This window comes from Lycorma delicatula, chromosome 11, assembly GCF_047948215.1.
Source record: "Lycorma delicatula isolate Av1 chromosome 11, ASM4794821v1, whole genome shotgun sequence".
Taxonomy (NCBI): Eukaryota; Metazoa; Arthropoda; class Insecta; order Hemiptera; family Fulgoridae; genus Lycorma; species Lycorma delicatula.
In genome coordinates, this window is record NC_134465.1 from 8448855 (window position 1) to 8467790 (window position 18936).

General features: G+C 31.7%; 1 protein-coding gene across 1 annotated transcript in view; it reads right to left on the reverse strand.

Annotated features, from left to right (window-relative positions):
• Window positions 1–5288: 5288 nt before the first annotated feature.
• Window positions 5289–18936, reverse strand: part of LOC142332450 (uncharacterized) — a 50323-nt gene continuing 36675 nt past the window's right edge. Inside the window, exon 6 of the mRNA XM_075378894.1 lies at window positions 5289–8077. Coding sequence (XP_075235009.1) covers window positions 6202–8077 — 1876 coding nt within the window. The 3' untranslated portion in view covers window positions 5289–6201. The remainder of the gene's footprint in view (window positions 8078–18936) is intronic.

Sequence of the window (18936 nt, forward strand, 5' to 3'; positions counted from 1 at the left end):
TTTCTCTTCAACGGTTAATTTCCTGGAGAGTTGTACAAGCCAAAAACTGTGAAGTGTTGCCGATTTTCTATACGTCAAACATGAGTAGCTCCACTATGTTGTTTTCCTCCGTCTCTTGCATGGTACTACACTTAGGAATCAGGATGCTCTGTAATCCCAAAAAGATTCCTGATGCTATTTAGCGTGATATTTTAAGTGTAGTCACAGCATAAACGTTAGTCTGGTAATATTCCGGGATTTCTGTAGAAACCCCTGCTTCAGCAATAAAATATACATCCACGTCTGCCTGGGAGACGTTTCGTTGAATTGTAAAAAAATTACTGCCATTCAGGCCTCCTACATTCCAAAAATAATGCAGAGGCTATTGTAAGAACTCTGAAAAGAGCTAATTTGGTCGAGGTATGGAGCCAACCTAATTAAAAGTAATTCACTTGAAAATACATTTATAGTCTATTATGAACATAATGCTTAGTTAGCAATTTTGTTTTTATCTAATAAATAAAATTGAAATAGGCCGTTTTTAGGTGTGGTTTTGTTAATGAATATATATTCATTATTGCAGTAATAATCATAACAGAATATCATTACATAATAAATATAAATTCTCGGCTGGATGTTAAAATAACCAGAATATAAAATATTTAGATCGCAAATAAGTCGCTAAGCAAATAATAAAAATAAATATAAATACGCAGATAAAATATCTAGATTCCAAATATTCCACATTATAATTCTTCAGGTAAAAACAATCATTTACAATATTATGATATTATTACACAAAATAAATCAATAATACAACGTTTCGTATGCATGCGAGGTGTTTCTATTAGCGACTTATTTGACTGAACAGTATATATATATACACGATTTCCCATATAAAACGCAACCCATCTATCACTCATCCATGAAATTTCAAAAGTCAAGCTTAATTCTCTACTCGTTACTGAAATGGGCTAGTCCAACATCTGAACATCGCGGCGACGCATTAGAACACTACCGATAGTAACAACAATGCAATCGTAACGTTCAGTGTATTGCTAGAGACAAGATGGTGTTTTCGCTAGATAACGTGTTTTCATTGTCGAGTCGTACTTCAGTACGAAATCAGCGGTTGCAGTGCAAGATTTGTTTCGCCATAAGTACCCAGATAAACCAGCTCCTAACAAAACACCAGTATTAAGGTCAGTTGCAAAATTTAGAAAGACCGGATCTGTTAATAACAAGGAACACAAAAGAGCTGCGTCAGTGTTGAATACAGATACAGTCACTGAAATCAAAGACCGATTACTCGCCTCGCCAAATAAATCGATCAGACGTTTGTCTGCTGAAATTAATTTGGCTAAATCGACTGTTCATCGGGCGACCAAATGATTACAATTACGACCTTATCGCATTCAAACGGTTCATCGACTTCTTGAGCCCGACAAAGAAAAATGGCTACAATGTTGTTAACGGTTCTGTCAATTTCTGCGCGAGAGAATTAACGTTATGGATTCGTTATTTTTCACAGATGAAGCACGGTTTCATTCGGATGGCTACGTTAACAGCCAAAACAGTAGAATTTGGAGCGCTAAAAATCCCCACGTTTATCACGAAAAACAATTACACCCTCAGAAGTCGGGCGTGTTGTGCGCGATATCGCGGAAGAAAATAATCGGTCCTATTTTTTTCGAGTACACCATTAATGCAGAACGATATCAGCATATTTTATTTCAGTTCATCGCACTCTTGGAAGAGGAAGACAGACACTGCTGGCTACAACAGCAGTGACGGTGCGACATCGCACTACGCAGGTTCAACTTCTGATTTCGTCGAGGAATTCTTTGGTAATCGTGTTATCAGTCGAGGCTTGTGGCCACCAAGATCTCCAGATTTGACTGCGGCGGATTTTTTTCTACGGGGTTACCTCAAAGAAAAAGCCTACGGCAACAAACCACGAACACTTGAACGATTGAAAGTCAATATTGAACAAGCTGTATTAAATATCCAGCCACAAACTTTGAAAAAAGTTGCAAGAAACGCTGTAAAAAGAATTGAAGCTTGTATTCAAGAAGATGGCGGCTACTTCCAACGTTTACTCTAAATGTAAGGTAATGGATGGTAATAATAAAAATTACATTTACATTTACACATGCCTTTTTATTATTTCAATACCTACCAATATAAGGTTGGGTTACGTTTTATATGGGACACCCTGTGTATATATATATATATATATATATAATATCAGGTTCAGTAAATGATAAATATATTTTCAAGGTATTTCACTGAATTTTATTTACTGTAAATTAGAGATATCATTTAAGTAAAATTTCATTAAAAAAATGAATTTTATAATTTAAGTTTTTTTTTCTTTAGACATATTTTTTCATTACTTTAGTATTGTTAAGAAAAAAAAAAAAAAACTATGACAAAATCTTTTATCATAACATTTTTTAAGATCATCCTTTTAAGGTTCATTTTAAGAACTATAAAAAAAATCGTTGTACATTTTTTCAGCGCACAGAAAACCCATAAAATTATAATATGATGTGTAGTTTAAAAATTCAAAGAACGTATTTTTTTTAATTTTCCATTTATTTTAGCTAAATAACAAAAAAGAAAAAAAATCATAATAAAAACTAGTTGTAAAGATTGGCCTAGTAGTGAACTAGTCATCGCAAATCAGATGATTTTCGAACTCGAGTGTTCTAAGATTCTAATCCAATTAAAAACAGTTACTTGTATACGCATTTAAATACTAGATCATGATTACCGGTGCTCTTTGGTGATTCAATAAACCACACATCTCAGGAACGGTTAAACTGAGACTGTACAAGACTACACTCATACTTATCATCCTCTGAAGTAATACCTTACGGTGGTTCCGGAGGCTAAACAGGAAAAATTATTTTTATCATTAACAAGTACTACGTCGTTATTTTTAAAACGTATGCATCTATAAATCAGACAGATTTCGACAATTAATTGTGATTAATGACTGATTATAATGTTCTTATTCATGTAGATATCTTTTTCGTAAAGTGGCAGCTACATTTTTGTTGACCAACACCACAGTAACTGTCCGCTGGCCGCGACTTGGCGGCGCCAGATTATCGTCACAAATAACGGTTCAGTAGTTTACTTTAATTAAAAAAAACTACTTTAAAATTGGGCGTGAATAAGTTTTTCCTTTATTTCTAATTGGACAGCCTCCAAATAAATTTTGTAAACACTTTTACAAGAATACATAACAGAAGAAGCTTAAAGCGGTTCAAGTGACAAAATATTACAATTTTCATTAATGAAATATGTGGATAAGAAAGTCTTCATAAATTTAAAAAGCAAAAATGTTGTATTTTTTATTATTCAATTGATTTTATTTTTTTAAATACAAATAATTATGTTCTTAATATCATCAACAAAAATTTATCATTAGGATCAGAATGATCCTTTCTTTCTTTTTCCTGTTTAGCCTCCGGTAACTACCGTTTAGATAATTCTTCAGAGGATGAATGAGGATGATATGTATGAGTGTAACTCAAGTGTAGTCTTATGCAGTCTCAGGTCGACCGTTCCTGAGATGTGTGGTTAATTGAGACCCAACCACCAAAGAACACCGGTATCCACGATCAAGTATTCAAATCCGTGTAAAAATAACTGGCTTTACTAGGATTTGAACGCTGTAAATCTCGACTTCCAAATCACCTGATTTGGGAAGACGCGTTGTTAACCGCTAGACCAACCCGGTGGGTTTAGGATCAGAACCTTGCTTTTTCCTGTTTAGCCTCCGGTAACTACCGTTTAGATAATTCTTCACAGGATGATATGTATGAGTGTAAATGAAGTGTAGTCTTGTACATTCTCAGTTCGACCAATCCTGAGATGTGTGGTTAATTGAAACCCGACCACCAAAGAACACCGGTATCCACGATCTAGCATTCAAATCCATGTAAAAATAACTGGCTTTACTAGGGCTTGAACGCTGTAACTCTCGACTTCCAAATCAGCTGATTTGGGAAGACGCGTTAACCACTAGACCAACCCGGTGGGTTTCGGGATCAGAACCTAGACTTATAAATTTTAACGATGTTTTATTATTTACAAATAGATTTTTTTGCGGTGTATCATTATACAGCCCTCGAAAAAGATTACACCAATTTAAAAAAATTGTATCTCAAAACCTACTACAGATAATCAAACGAATATTTTTTTTTTAAATTCACCAACTCGAAAACATTTTTTACATACCTTAGAATGTTTCAATATGAACTCCGTTGGTCGTTTTGCAAACATCTAGTCGATAATCAACTTCTGCCCAGGTGGGCTGGATCATCGCAGACGTAGCTGTGTCAATAGCAGCGATGATCCGTTGTCTTAAATGTTGTACATCCCTGATTTGTTCACTGTAGATAATGTTTTTAACGTATCCCCACAGAAAACGTCTAGGGATGTCAAATCTGGGCTTCTCGGTGGCCAAAGCCCTACCATTCCAACCATCACGGAATCTTTCGTTGAGCGCGCTTCGAACGCGTAGGCTAAAGTATTGGAACGACCAATCTTGTTGAAATATTACAGCAACGTTACTTTCTTGTTCAATTTGGTCAACTTGCAGGAAAACGTACAGTTGTAACATGTCTAAATAAATATTCCCTGTGATAATGGGCACCTGAGAAAAGAATAAGCTGATCGTACGATCGGACACCAAAACACGTTATATTTTTGGAAAATTTCCAACATATCAATAATTAGATAGGGTTGCCGAGATCCCCATAGCCTACAATTATGCCACTGGCATGGAAAGTGTCTGCTTCTGTGCCAGCGGACCTGGACAGAAGTCGATTAACGGCTGGATGTTTGCAGAGCGATCAACCGAGCTCATATTAAACATTCTAAGGTATGCAAAAAACGTTTTGAGTTAAATTAAAAAAAAAGTACTCATTTGATTATTCTAATAGTTTCTGAGAAACGATTTTTTTTAAATAGCAGCTACCTTTTTCGATGACCCTTGTATTTACTTCTTAGCTTCGTACAGAGAAATCCAGAATAAATGATAATATCATGACAAAACTTTCACAACAAACTCAAGTTTATCGATTGTGAAATTGGAAAAGGTCTATCATAAAAACTGGTTTACAGTCTCAAAACAGAAAATGTTAAAATATGTTGTAATGTATGTAATGGAATCAGCATTATATATTTCTTTTACACGGAATAATTTATTTATTTATTTACATCGTTTTTCTATTCATTTTGCTTTTCTGTTTATTCTGACTGGAAATCAGCTCAAAATAAATAAATTCTTTATTACAAAAAATCACAGATTTAATGGGTTATTATAAATGTATTTTTAACAATAAACCTTATAAATATATCCATTCAAAACATGGGTCTTTTCTGTTTTCCCCACAATGTTTTTTTTACGATACGTATTAGTAATTGCTCATGTTTAAACATGTCTCTAATTGGTAATGTTTAAACATGTTACTCAAAAATATGTAGGAGAAACCAAGGTAAAATAATAAATTCAGAAAAAACCTAACTTAACCTACGTAGCGAGCATAGGTTAAGTTTGGTTAGATAATATTTATAATTTAAAACTTAAAAGACCCACACGTTTAAACATGAAAAATTACTAATACATAATATGTAATGTAAAAAAAAAACCAATGTGGAGGAAAAATAGAAAAGACCCCAAAACAATACTACAAAACAATAATATACAACAGATGTTGAACAGTATAATACAATAACAATATACATTACTTGTTGTTCTTGATTAATACAAGAAATTAACATAAATACAAGACTGTCAAGTATGTAAAGTAATAGAGAAATTTAAAAAAAATAAAAACAATATTTTTGCATATTAATGCGCATCTAAGATTGGAATATACAAGGTTTGGTTACATATATCTCACAAATATATTTCAATATTTTACAATATTATAAAATATTAATAAAGCAATAAAAACATAATAATAATTAAAAAAATACTATCTTATCACATGCTTAAATCTTCATGACGATTAAAAATACTCTAATAAATATACAACTTAAAAAAAATTTGATCAGTCCCTATCTGTAACAAGTTATTTTTTGAAAAAATCCATCGTGAGCGGCAAAAATATTAAGTATAAAATAAAAATAAAGTTTAAATTTAATTACGTGTTTATTTAAAGTACCAGTTCACCTGTTGCACACTTCATAATATTGTTAATTTTATCGAAAAGAAACTGATCCTAGTAAATCTATTATTTCTAGTGCACCATCAATTTCTGAATGATTTTTATAATAATAAATTATTGTTTCTTTTTTATTAGGTTCAAGTTCTTCACTATATAATGGCATATTATATTTGTTCAACATTTTATAAATATAAGGGTGTAAAATCTCCTGATTCTCGTCTATGTAATATAGTTCTCTATGTAATAACAAATTTTGAACGATATCGTACGATCCCATGTCCTGAAACTGCTTTACAAGATTTACCCAGTTATAACCATCAAACATTTGTAATAAATCTAATAAGTGGCTGTTGATAAATGCATTAAATTTATCCTCAGTTTTTGTTACAAATTCATTTATCTTGCTCATGATATTAAAATCATAACCGTGACTATCATTATGACACATCATATCAAAAATATGTGCCTTAACATTTGGATTATCGCTTAAAGATTTTATAAAAAAAACGTAAGTATCAACATCAAGAGCAGATATATCTCTTCTAGGTATAATAAATTCAAATTCCATGGTTAAAGGATTCATTGAAACTATATCTTTAAATGCATTTTTTATGTTGTCTGCGACACTAATAGTATTTCTTGGTATGTTGTAAGCTCTTGGAACCAATTTGGTTCCTTTTACAAATCCTTTTCCTACATAACTATGCTCCAAATCGACTGAAGATAAATTGGTATCTTCAATAGAATCAGAAAGGTATTGGAATCCTTCATTATTAATCATATTTACATCTAGACTGAGATGGGTTACTTGACTGTACTTTAAACCATTAGCTAAATATTTAGCACCATCAATTCCAATGTAATTATTACGTAAATCTATATTTGTTATTTGAGTGACTTTTAAGATTTCAGCTAAATATTTAGCCCCCTCATGTCGTATACTATTACTGGAAAGTGTAAGTTTCCTAATGGTATTGTTTTTTAAACCTGATATTAAATGTTTAACACCTTCAGCTCTGATACAATTCCGACCTATATCGAAATCAATAATGTCAATCTCTTTTAAAAATTCAGCTACACATTTAGCACCACTACTTCCTAGCTTTTCTCCATTCAGATTTAAGTTAACTATTCTACTACCTCTAAATATCTGAACTAAATATTTAACGCCATTAGTTTGCATAATGTGTCTATGGCGTATAATAAGATTCATTATTTCAATGTCATTAAAAGCCTGAGCTAAATATTGAGAATCAATCTCATCTAATTTATCAGAATCTAGAGTTAAATCGACAATAGGAATATTTTTAAACCTTTGATTTAGATAATTACCACCTTCAATTCCTATTCTATTACCATAAAGAAAGACATATGCAATATGATGCATTTCAGAATTATATGATGAAATTATGCGAAAGTAGTTATAAGTATTTGGGCAATAATTGACATCTATATAAAGGCTACACCTTTTAGTATAATTCTGAGCCAGATCTAAGCACTGAGCACCAATGATACCTATATTATTTTCTCTAAGATCTATACTAGTAATTTCAGTTTCTTTTAGAATCTCCGCTAGATATTTGGCACCTCTATGTCCGATGTTATTACCACTAAGATTCAAATCAGTAACTTGACTATTTTTTAGATGCTGAGCAATAGATTTAGCCCCTTCATCACCTATTCCGTTTCTGCTAAGTACGAGATTAGTAATTTGAGTATATTTTAGAATTTCAGCTAGATGTTTAGCACCTTTATCTCCGATATTATTACAACTAAGATCCACGGTAGAAACCTGACTATCTTTTAAACGCTCGGCAAGAGATTTAACATCTTCATCATTTATGTTGTTGTTGTTGCAAAGTACAAAATATTTTCTATCTTTTAAATTTATCATTTTTTTAATGGGATATCACACCTATATTAATTAGGATAATATAATTACTTAGTACAACAATGTTTAATACAATATTAATTTTAAGTTCCGATTAGATTACCAAAAGAACCACTACTTCTGATGGCACCAGTAAGGGTTTTTGGTATTGTGTTCTCCGTTGGCTGATCTCAGCAAAACTTCCTGAAAAAAATTAAATTCTGTATAATTAAAAATTGCAATTCTATATTCATAATACATTATTTCCCTTTAGTGGTTCAAGTATAAAAATAAACAAATTGACTTAAAAAGTAAATATATTATTTAATTAAATTTTTTGTTTCTATTCATTTTGCAGTTAGGTTCCAGAATCTTATTTTTCCTGGGTTTAATTTTACTTCATTAATAATCTGCATCAATGATTGTTGATAACCTTTAAGTAATAATTTAAGTAGTATATGCGATTATGTTTTTTAAAACTTGCTTGAATTAGTTTTTTTTTGGCTTTAATATGAAGCATATGAAGTTGTTGCTTCACTGATACAATAAATTAATGGATTTTATGTTCCTGGTGAATCTAGCTAGAATAGGTATATTAAAGTACGTCCCCTTGAAGGGGACCATGACCAAAATGAGGTATCAGGTTTTTTGAAAATCTTTGTTTTAGGGTCTAACTAGTTTATCTAAATAAAAAAAAATTAACATGTATGTATAACTGTGTGCAAACTAATCTAAACACAGGGATTTTTTTATCTATTTCAATGTTGTGGCTACAATGCTTGACCACACCATTCTTTTAGTTGCCTGTGTAATGTGAGGTTGTTGTTCTTTAATTATTTAGTAATTTTCATCTTGTCTTTGTAAATATTGTCTTGCGAAAGTTTATTTCATTTTTATCAAGAAATCATATTTTCATTTTTTTGTCTTTGTGTCTTGAATATATAATAATGGATATAACTCCAAGAAAATGTTTGAAAATTGTTTCTGTTTCTGTGCACACAAAAAATAGTTTCTGAGTGTGGTGTTTCACTAGAGACAGTGAATGCTAGTTTAAAACAACTTAAAGAAACTGATTCCTTTTCACCTTAAAGAAAAGCAAATATGGCCGTAAAAGTCAAACTACTCTAACATAGGATCAGTTATTAGTGAGAAAAAGTAATCTTGATCCAAAATTATCTGCTATGGATAACTGAGAATTAGAAGCCAGTGGAAAAGATTTACAGGTGACAGCTGTTAGGTGTTGGCTAAGTGCAGGTGGACAGAAAGCTCAGCTAACTAAAAAAAACAGCTTTTAACACCAGCTATGTGCAAAAAAAAAGCTCTTGTGGGACAAACTAAATAACCCACAAGATTGGTCTAGTGGTGAACATATCTTCCCAAATCGGCTGATTTGGAAGTCAAGAGTTCCCGCGTTCAAGTTCTAATAGCGTCAAGTTCCAGTGTTCAAGTCCTAATAAAGTCAGTTATTTTTAGATGGATTTGAACACTAGATCGTGGATACCGCCCTTCTTTGGTGGTTGGGTTTCAATTAACCATACATCTCAGGAATGGTCGAACTGAGACTGTACAAGACTACACTTTATTTACACTCATACCATCCTCTGAAGTATTATCTGAAAGGTAATTACCGGTGGCTAAACAGGAAAAAGAAAATGGTCAAACTAAATATGGACTGGAAAGAAGACTGTAAAAATGTCATGTTTTCTGACGATCACTTTTTTAACAAGATTTTACGTCATCCATACTTCCAAAAAAGTGAAAACGTTTTTCAAAGCCCAAAACATTAAGTGCAACTGTTGCCAAAAGTAAAAAAAAAAAATTCTCAATAATGAATTGTAGCACAAAATTGACCTCATTAGAGCAATTATTTCGGTATGATTTAAAAATTAAAAAATCCAAATGTGTAGTACTGTAATGGATGGTAAGGTGGATGGAAAAAGACTCCCTGAGCATCCAAGAATGAGATGGTGTCCAAAGTGGCTTAAAAACCCACAAAGGAACAGAAGAAATGAAGAAGGGCAGAGTGAGATGTGTGAGGCTATGGACCAACTACAATTAGAGAAGCTACCTAAGTAAGTATGTAATAGTTTAATCCTTTTATCTATAAAAATAAATATAGTATATAGATCATTTTCATTTACATAATGTACAATCATAATTATTTGAAATAATCTGTTATACCTGATTCATCCCACACTTCCATGACAAAAAAAAAATTTAGCCGAATGACCAACGTTTCATTTAATAAAAAAATAAATAAAAAACAAAGATAATAGTAATAATTACTTTAGTTGATGTTTTGTGTCTTTTCTGTTTTCCCCTACAATGGTTTTTTTATGCTACGTATTGTGTATTAGAAATTGTTCATATTATAATTATAAATATAATCTAACCAAACTTAACCTACACTCGCTAATTTTGACTAGCAAGCGAAGGTTAATGAACAAAGTGAGTGTAGGTTAAGTTTGGTCAGATTATATTTATAATTTCTCTGAAAATACCTCCAAATACCACATAATTATAACATGAGTAATTACAAATACGTAATGTAAAAAAAACAACATTGTGGAGGAAAAATAGAAAAGAACCAATTTTTTAAATGCAGAAATAAAATACATATACAGCGTGTCCTGAGAGACTTTGATCAAACTTTAAGTACTGATTCAGGCCTAAAATAAACAAAAAAAGGCATGTAGATGAATTCCTTAGCACCCTTTATTACCCAATATTTTTTTTTTTGTAAAAATTTAATTTTAAGAATAGCTAAAATTGTTTTAATGAAATTTTGAAACACGAGCAAGTAGATCAAGATAGAATGGAAGAGAATACATGAGTACAGAAATGCTAAATCATAAGTTTTACAAGTAATAAAAGAAATAAAGAATGGAAAAGCTGTAGGATAGATGAGCTGCCAAGAGAACTGTTTTGATGAAGGATATTGCAGGTGGTGATAAAACCATGTAATGTGATCTACAATAGTGGGATTTGGTCACTAAAAAACTTAGTATTCCAATCCCCAAAATATATTCTAACGTAAAGGTACAGGTAACACAGGAAACTAATTTTAATTTTGCATCTAAGAAAGATTCTTCTGAGAATTCTGAAATAAAGACTGGGTAAAATAATGAAGTAAATGATTACAGAAGAACAATATTGCTTAAGGAACAGAAGTGGCAAATGAGATTAAATTAGTAAATTAAAAAAAAAAAATGGTTAAAAAAATACCAAAAGAAGCTGAATAATAAATGTATACTTTGTACATAGAAACAACATTTGAATAGGTTCAACAGAATGAACTAATGGAAATATTATAAAAGCTAAAAATTAGATCAGGGCAGTAGTAGATTAATTAAAGAACAATACCTGAATCAGAATCTGAAAATATAGGACACATAAACCCCGAGTGGTTTGATGAAGGAAGAGAAGTAAGACAAGGATGTTGCTTATCTCCAAATTTAATTAATATGTATGCTGAAGTTATGATAAAAAAAAAGCTATAGGAAAGGCTAAGGAAATCAGTGAAGTATGTAGGAAAACAAATGGTATAAGATTCACAGATGGCATTATTTTAGAAAATAAAACACTAAACATTAAACAGATCATCTCATAATTTTAATAAAATATATTATAAATATAAACGCAAAAAAAAAAAAACAACAAGCTAATGAAGTTAAATGACAAGGCAATGGAAGAAAGAATTAAACAAGTAAAATATTAAAAATATAGATTAATAGAAGATTGAACAAATGAAACGAAACAAAGAGCAAAATAGCAATGAAAACGGAAGAATTTAATAATAAGAATCAGTTATTATGTAGCATGATAAAATTAGAAATGAAGAACCATCTCATAAAGGTTGTTATATTAGGAGACTAATTTATAATGGATATAAAACATGAAAATTAAGAAAAAATAAAAAAAAGGACTGGAGGCATCTGAAATGTGGGTGTGGAGGATTGTTTGGAGTAGATTAAATGAACAAAGTAAAGAATTAATTAGAAAATGATGAATGGAAAGCGAACAAAAATAGAAGCTTAATCAGAACGATTTGGTATAGGTAAACTAACTGGCTGGGATATATCATGAAAGCAGAACAACTGATTAAAACAGTGCCAGAAAGATGAAAGAAAAAAAGAGTTTAAACATAATTTATAGATTATCTAAAAGAAAATGGAATTACCAGTAAACACAAATATTTAGTTGGAAATAGACAATAATGGTGAGGGACTCTGTGCAGGGCACAAAACCTTAGGATAGGTAATCTTAAAATGATGATAATGAAATGATCTATCTATTCCTTTCATCCTTCAGGGAATCACCAGTAAAAATCATTCTTATTTAGCATAAACTTACTCAAACTAGAAATCCTAACACTTCATAACAACGGTAAGATTAATTATTTATTAAAAAAAAAAAAAAACCATAAATAAATAGATTCCTTATTACGTAAAATCCAGAAGATATTATAAAAATGTATTATTAATATTAATAATTCAATTAAAACGGTATTATTAACAAAACAAATAATATACAATAGATGTTGAATAATAATATAATCAATAGTAATGAACGATACTTGTTCTTGATTAATACAAGAAATTAATTTATATATATAAATATATATGACAGTCAAGTATGAGGTAACATAGAGAAATTAAAAAAAAAAAAAAATGAATAAATATTTCTATATATTAATGCACATCTTTATAAGAGTTGAAGGTAAAATCTTTTGAAATGTATTTTATGACGGAAATGAAGTGTCGGAAAAGTAGATATTTGAATATTGATGCACTCAATAATGCAGATTCTCACCTCTGGATAATGTAGAATTATTTCTTATTCACTACACTACTTTTATTATTTATAACTTATTCATTACATTACACTGTTGTCTGCTATTCTCACACGATGTCTAAGTTTTCTGAATTTTCTTTATGGTAAATTTTTACTAGTTTTCTATTTTCTGACACCCAAAATACGTCATTAAATGAATAAATATTAATTTTGAATGAATTTGATGTTTTTTTGTGATTTTGAGGTGAGGCACCTCAACTAAATAATTAACGAATTGAACATAGAACAATCTGGTTGTTCTACATCTCACAAATATATTATGCTATTTAAGTATAATACATCTCAATTAGTCATAATAATAATAATAAAATGATAAAAATGTATAATAATAAAAAATACTATCTTTATCGCATGCTAAAATCTTGATGTCATTAAAATTTTTTTTGACACAATGTTTGATAACGAAATAAAGAAGTTAACGTCATAATGTTAATAAACAGCTGATGGATGGAGTATCACACACTAAATAATGCTTGGATTCACTTTATGGATGGGCTTGAAGAACCGACTATGTAGTTGAGAAAATAAACAAATTTTAAAATGAGATCAACAAATACAATAAACAAATACTAATAAGAGATCTTAATAGAAATATTTTTTTTAGCTGAATTCCTAGCTACCTTCTTAATATATGTAAACTCTAGTTCAATGATTTTCTTTAAATAACTTTTATAAAAAAATTCACGGTGAACAACATAGACATGTATGTATAAAAATAAATATAAGATTACTTACATATTTATTTCAAATGCCGGTTCTCCTGTAGCACCTTTAATAATGTTATTAATTTTAATGAAAAGTAACCGATCCTAATGAATTTGTAATTTCCTGCACATCATCAATTTCTGAATGATTATAAGAAATTATTGTTTTCTTTTCTTTTATTGTTCAAGTTCTTTGCTATGTAATGGCATGTCACAGTCGTTCATCATCTTATAAATATAAGGGTATTAAAATTCCTGATTATAATCTATGCAATATAGTTCTCTATTTAACAAGTTTTAAAATATGATCGCATGACCTGAAAATGAAAAATTTTACAAGACTTGCACAGTTGTAATCATCAAACACTTGAAATCTAGAAAATTGCTGTAGATAAATGCATTAAATTATCCTCAATTTTTGTTATATATTTTTTTTAATTTTTCCCTAGTATTAAAATATGTGGTCATTACCACATATATCACAAATTATGTGCCTTAACGTTTGCATTTCACTTAAAGATTTTATCAAACAAAACAGGCAAGCGGGCAGACAGACAAAGTGAGAGAGATGCACGCACATACACATGTGTACATAAAATATACAGTAAAACCTCAATATTTCCAACATGTACAATTTATACAGATGCAACAAAAAGCTATTAATTTTCAAAATCTACAAATTAAAATAAACAAAAATTGTTTACGGAAAAAAGTGATTTCCTCTTTGTTTTCTTTCTACCATTTTATGCTTTCTGAAGAAAAATTTCAAGATCAAATTGAATAATCATTATAATATTTGTTACACATACCCACACCAACTTTCTCTAATAAATAAAAAATTATGGTATAAAGAAATTCACAAATTTTAAAATGTAAACTGTAAAGGTAAATGTTTACTTTGCCAGCGAATATGGGTAGAATCATTAACAGGGAAACTATGTCGACATGTCAAAAATGTGGTTCCGGGGTTTTTACCGATCTTTTTGTTTTAGCGTCCAACTAGATCATCTAGACAAAAACAACATATTGTGTAACAAAAACGGTGTAACGTACCTGAGAAACCGATTCCTACCAATTAAGAAGAAAGTAGTAGAAAATATCATAATGGGAGAAATCCAGAAAGGGACTAAAAGGAACCCTTTTAATAAAGGCAACAGGTCCATTTTAACAATGTTTTTTTTCTAATAATGCCTACTGACATACCTAAACAATGTTCTTCCGTGACAGGAGTTACTGGACCCAGGTTAGAAATGCCTGGGTATGAAAGGGCTCGGTCGATCGTTCTCATACTCAACTGGGGTCTAGTCCGGCAGGTAAAAAAGATAGGATTATAAATACTCCGGGGAAGACCGGTTAAAATCAGTTCTGCAAAATCAGTCTGTAAGACGTTATGTCAGTTTCCGAGAGTATTCTGCAACCCACCGGGTTGGTCTACTGGTGAACTCGTCATCGCAAATCAGCTGATTTCGAAGTCGAGAGTTTCAGCGCTCAAGTCCTAGTAAAGACAGTTACTTTTACACGGATTTGAATACTACATCGTGGATACCGGTGTTCTTTGATGGTTGGTTTCAATTAACCACACATCTCAGGAACGGTCGAACTGAGATTGTACAAGACTACACTTCATTTACACTCATACATATCATTCTCATTCATACCTTGAAGTATTATCTGAAAGGTAATTACCGGGGGCTAAACAGGAAAAAGAGAGTATTCTGCGAGGAGCGCAATCAAGGAGAGTATTCAATGAAGAAGCGAATTTTTAGCCGAAGTCGGCGCAATTATGGTGATGTTACAAGTAATTCCAGTACATGAAAAAAAGAGTGCATTAAGAATAGTGAGTTCGGTGAGTTACTATTAGATTATAAGTGAAAGAGATAATGTACTAAATTTCAGTCATAAACTGTTAAGAGTAGGTTTACTTGTGAACAGCAAAGTTCACAAGTAACATATTGCGTTCAATTCGCAATATCCTGATCGAGCAGCGAACACGCGATAATATGTATGTATACTCGATTCACTTTAAAAGCTATCCAATTACAAATAAACCGCGTTTCGTTGTAACAGATTGCCTCAAAAGTTACGCGTACAAAATATATATTTTGATATTTTATACTTGATTTATGTTTAATGTTTTCCTTTGGCGCCGACTGAATCGAGTTATTTACGAATTAATTACATGGCAACTATATTTAAAGTTGACAAAAACACGATGGACGATAAAGTATTATATAAATCCTGGTAAGGACTAATAAATTGAGTCATCCGGTACAATCTACTAGGAAACGATCGGCTAATGTCCGAAGAGGAAACTGAAGCTTTGGTATTATATAGCAGTGCTATCGTAACTACAAAACTAACATTTAAAAAAAGAAGTTCATCGACAACGATCGTATACAGACCTGTTCTGAAGCCGTACGGGTCGGAACCGCTGAGTATTCTGTAATTCCAGTACGTTAGCCACCGATATAAAAACTTCATACGAACCAATTAATTTATAAAACGAAATTGGACCAAAATCTATAACAGGAAACGGCTCCTCTGTTTCCAGTTAATTCAAGTCAGGTTAGTACTGATTTTTATTTTTTAAGCGCTTTTAAAAAAACTTTATTGGTAAGAGTAATATATGAACGTTATTTTTATTATTTCAGCGACACGCTTCGGCTTTGCACGGAAGCAAAGCTGAATTTATGGTGATATGAGTTTTTAATTCAAGTCTTATAATATTTTGCTTGAGTGGCCGGGAATTCACCGTACCCCTAAAGTTAACAAGTAGTGTTAGCATTTGCCTTTGGAACGTACGTTAATTTCGTTGGGGGTCGGTTGGCAACAGATCTTTACAACGTCACACATTTTGAGTAAAAGACAGTTATGCTAAGATAGCGGACAGAGTAGTTACAGTATCGAGGAACGGTTAGCGATAAGTGTATGGGTTCATAAACAATGAAGCAAATTAGAGATTTGCTTTAATAAGCCGCCGCCAAGAAAAGCTACAATGTTTTTTGTGGAAAAACGCGCGTTTGAATTAGGCAGTGTTAAAGATAGGCCGCGGACGAAAGTTAACGCGGTTTTAAACATGTCTTGCTGTTGCAGTTTCCATTGAACAATTCCCGATGAAATAGACTCGTAAACGGTCAGCTGAACTTCGTAAACCATATGAAAAAGGACTTGAAAGCTACTTCGTCCGATGTTCATCAATGAACTGTCAGATGTAGATATGGAACGTCGCGCTGCATCCTGCCGGGATTAATTAGAAAAATTACCTACCCCCTCTGCAGTGACCGTGGAAAGGTGCTTTTTACTGATGAATGTGCAATCTACCGCAGTTCGCGTGCCAGAAATGTGTTATTTTGGGTGAAAGAAAATCCTTATTACCCGACAAAGTCGGAAAAAAATCCACCGCACGACATGATACGGGCTAGAATGACAGCTCGTCATTTGTTTGGTTCTTATTTTTTTGACGGGCCAGTGAATGCAATAACTTATTAAGAAATGTTGGAGGCATAAATTTAATACCGCAGCTTCAAGAGAAGAAATCTTATGGAACGAGTATGGTTACAGCAGAATGGAACACCTGCACATTTTGCTCTATCAGTCCGCGCGTTTCTGAATGAAAACTTTCCAGGGCGTTGGATTATTCCAACGTCCTGGTAACCGGTCGGAACTCCAGTATCAACAGCTCCGTTATCACAGCCACCACGAAGTCCTGATCTCACCACACCAGATAATTCATTATGGGGAATTATCAAGGCGCACATATCTGCACGTCGCTACACCGCAAATGAATAATTACGTGACGTTGTGAGGGACGCCTTCCGTAACGTAACACCAGAATTGCTCCGTCGCATGTCACAGAGGACGTGGCGACGTATATTTTTTGGGGGGGAGGGCGAAAACATTTTCACGTTATTATCGCCCGAAAACTAAAAATTAAAATATAAATTTAACAAAAACAAAATTTAAAACAAATAAAAAAGCTTAAACTAAATTATTAAAAACAGAAAATAAAGATTCTTACAAGTACTATCACAGCTATCTAAAAGAATATATATATATTAAATTAAATTTAACAAAGTCCGAGAGGAGTATGTAGGAGAAAGAATAGATTTAACATGAAATTTAAAACTGTAATGAGACGAATTACAAGACCAAGAACGTCTCTTGAAATTGAGTTCAGACGTAACATTAAAAAGCAAATTTTCAACTGTGAACTTAATTAAATTTTGGATTGCAATAAAAAATGAATTCAAAATTTACATAACAAAGCCATGAAAATGCTAGTTCTCTTTGCGACCATATATCTGTGAAGCTGGATTCTCAGTTATGACACTTATAACCAAAACAAGAAATCGTGTATCAATAAATTCATCTCTGCGATTAGGTTTAAGTAATTTACAACCCGATATTGAAGCAATTGTGCAAAATGAGCAACAACAAATTTCTCACCAACTTAAATTATTTACAATCGGTATATAATATGATTTGTTTGTAGTTCCTATTTTTAAATTAAACAACCTACATTTATTTTTTATTTATTCTTAGATTTTCGTTTATATATTGCTTATTTATTTTTTGTTTGTTTGTTTTGTTTATAGATAGAAATGAAACCATGTATACCGAAATGAAACGACTAGCACTAGATAGGGAATCTTGGACAGCTGCATCAAACCAGTCAAATGACTGAAGACAAAAAAAAGATAGAAATGATATTAATTAGTATTATATATAATTACTAATAAAATAAAAATATGATAAGTATTTTTTTTTGCTCGTCAAAAAATCTAAGCCGAGGTTCTGCCGGTCCCTGTATTTTCCCTATAATTTTACCGGTCCGCCATAAAAAAATTTTTAAAAACACTGGTGTAAAATGTTCTGCAGCTCTGGGTGTAGTGGGAAGAAAAGCTGCCGAGGCCCCTAGCCTCTGACGTGGGAACGCCAACTTCCAAAGTCTTAAAGAATAAGACTCCCCATCGGGGGTGGCAACGTATAGAATTGTGCGTGCAACATTAAGGCGAACACACAGATCCATTAGACCATTAAAAAAAATACCATGTATCAAGTGAATAAATAAAGTAAACCATTATTATATCGCATTTTCATTTATAACTCATTAGAAATTTTTAGTTCTAACTTCACGGGGTACGGTGACTTCCCCGCCACTCTGTACATACTGCTCGTTTTACGACCCTTACAAAACTCTAAAAGAGGTTGTTTTGACGTAGCAATAAAATTCAAATTCTTATTATTAAGTAAGTTTGTATCGAGTGAAGGCTAATTTATAATAACCCTACAATGCATTAATTTTAAAATTAAAAAAAAAAATTAAATTAAAAATATTTTT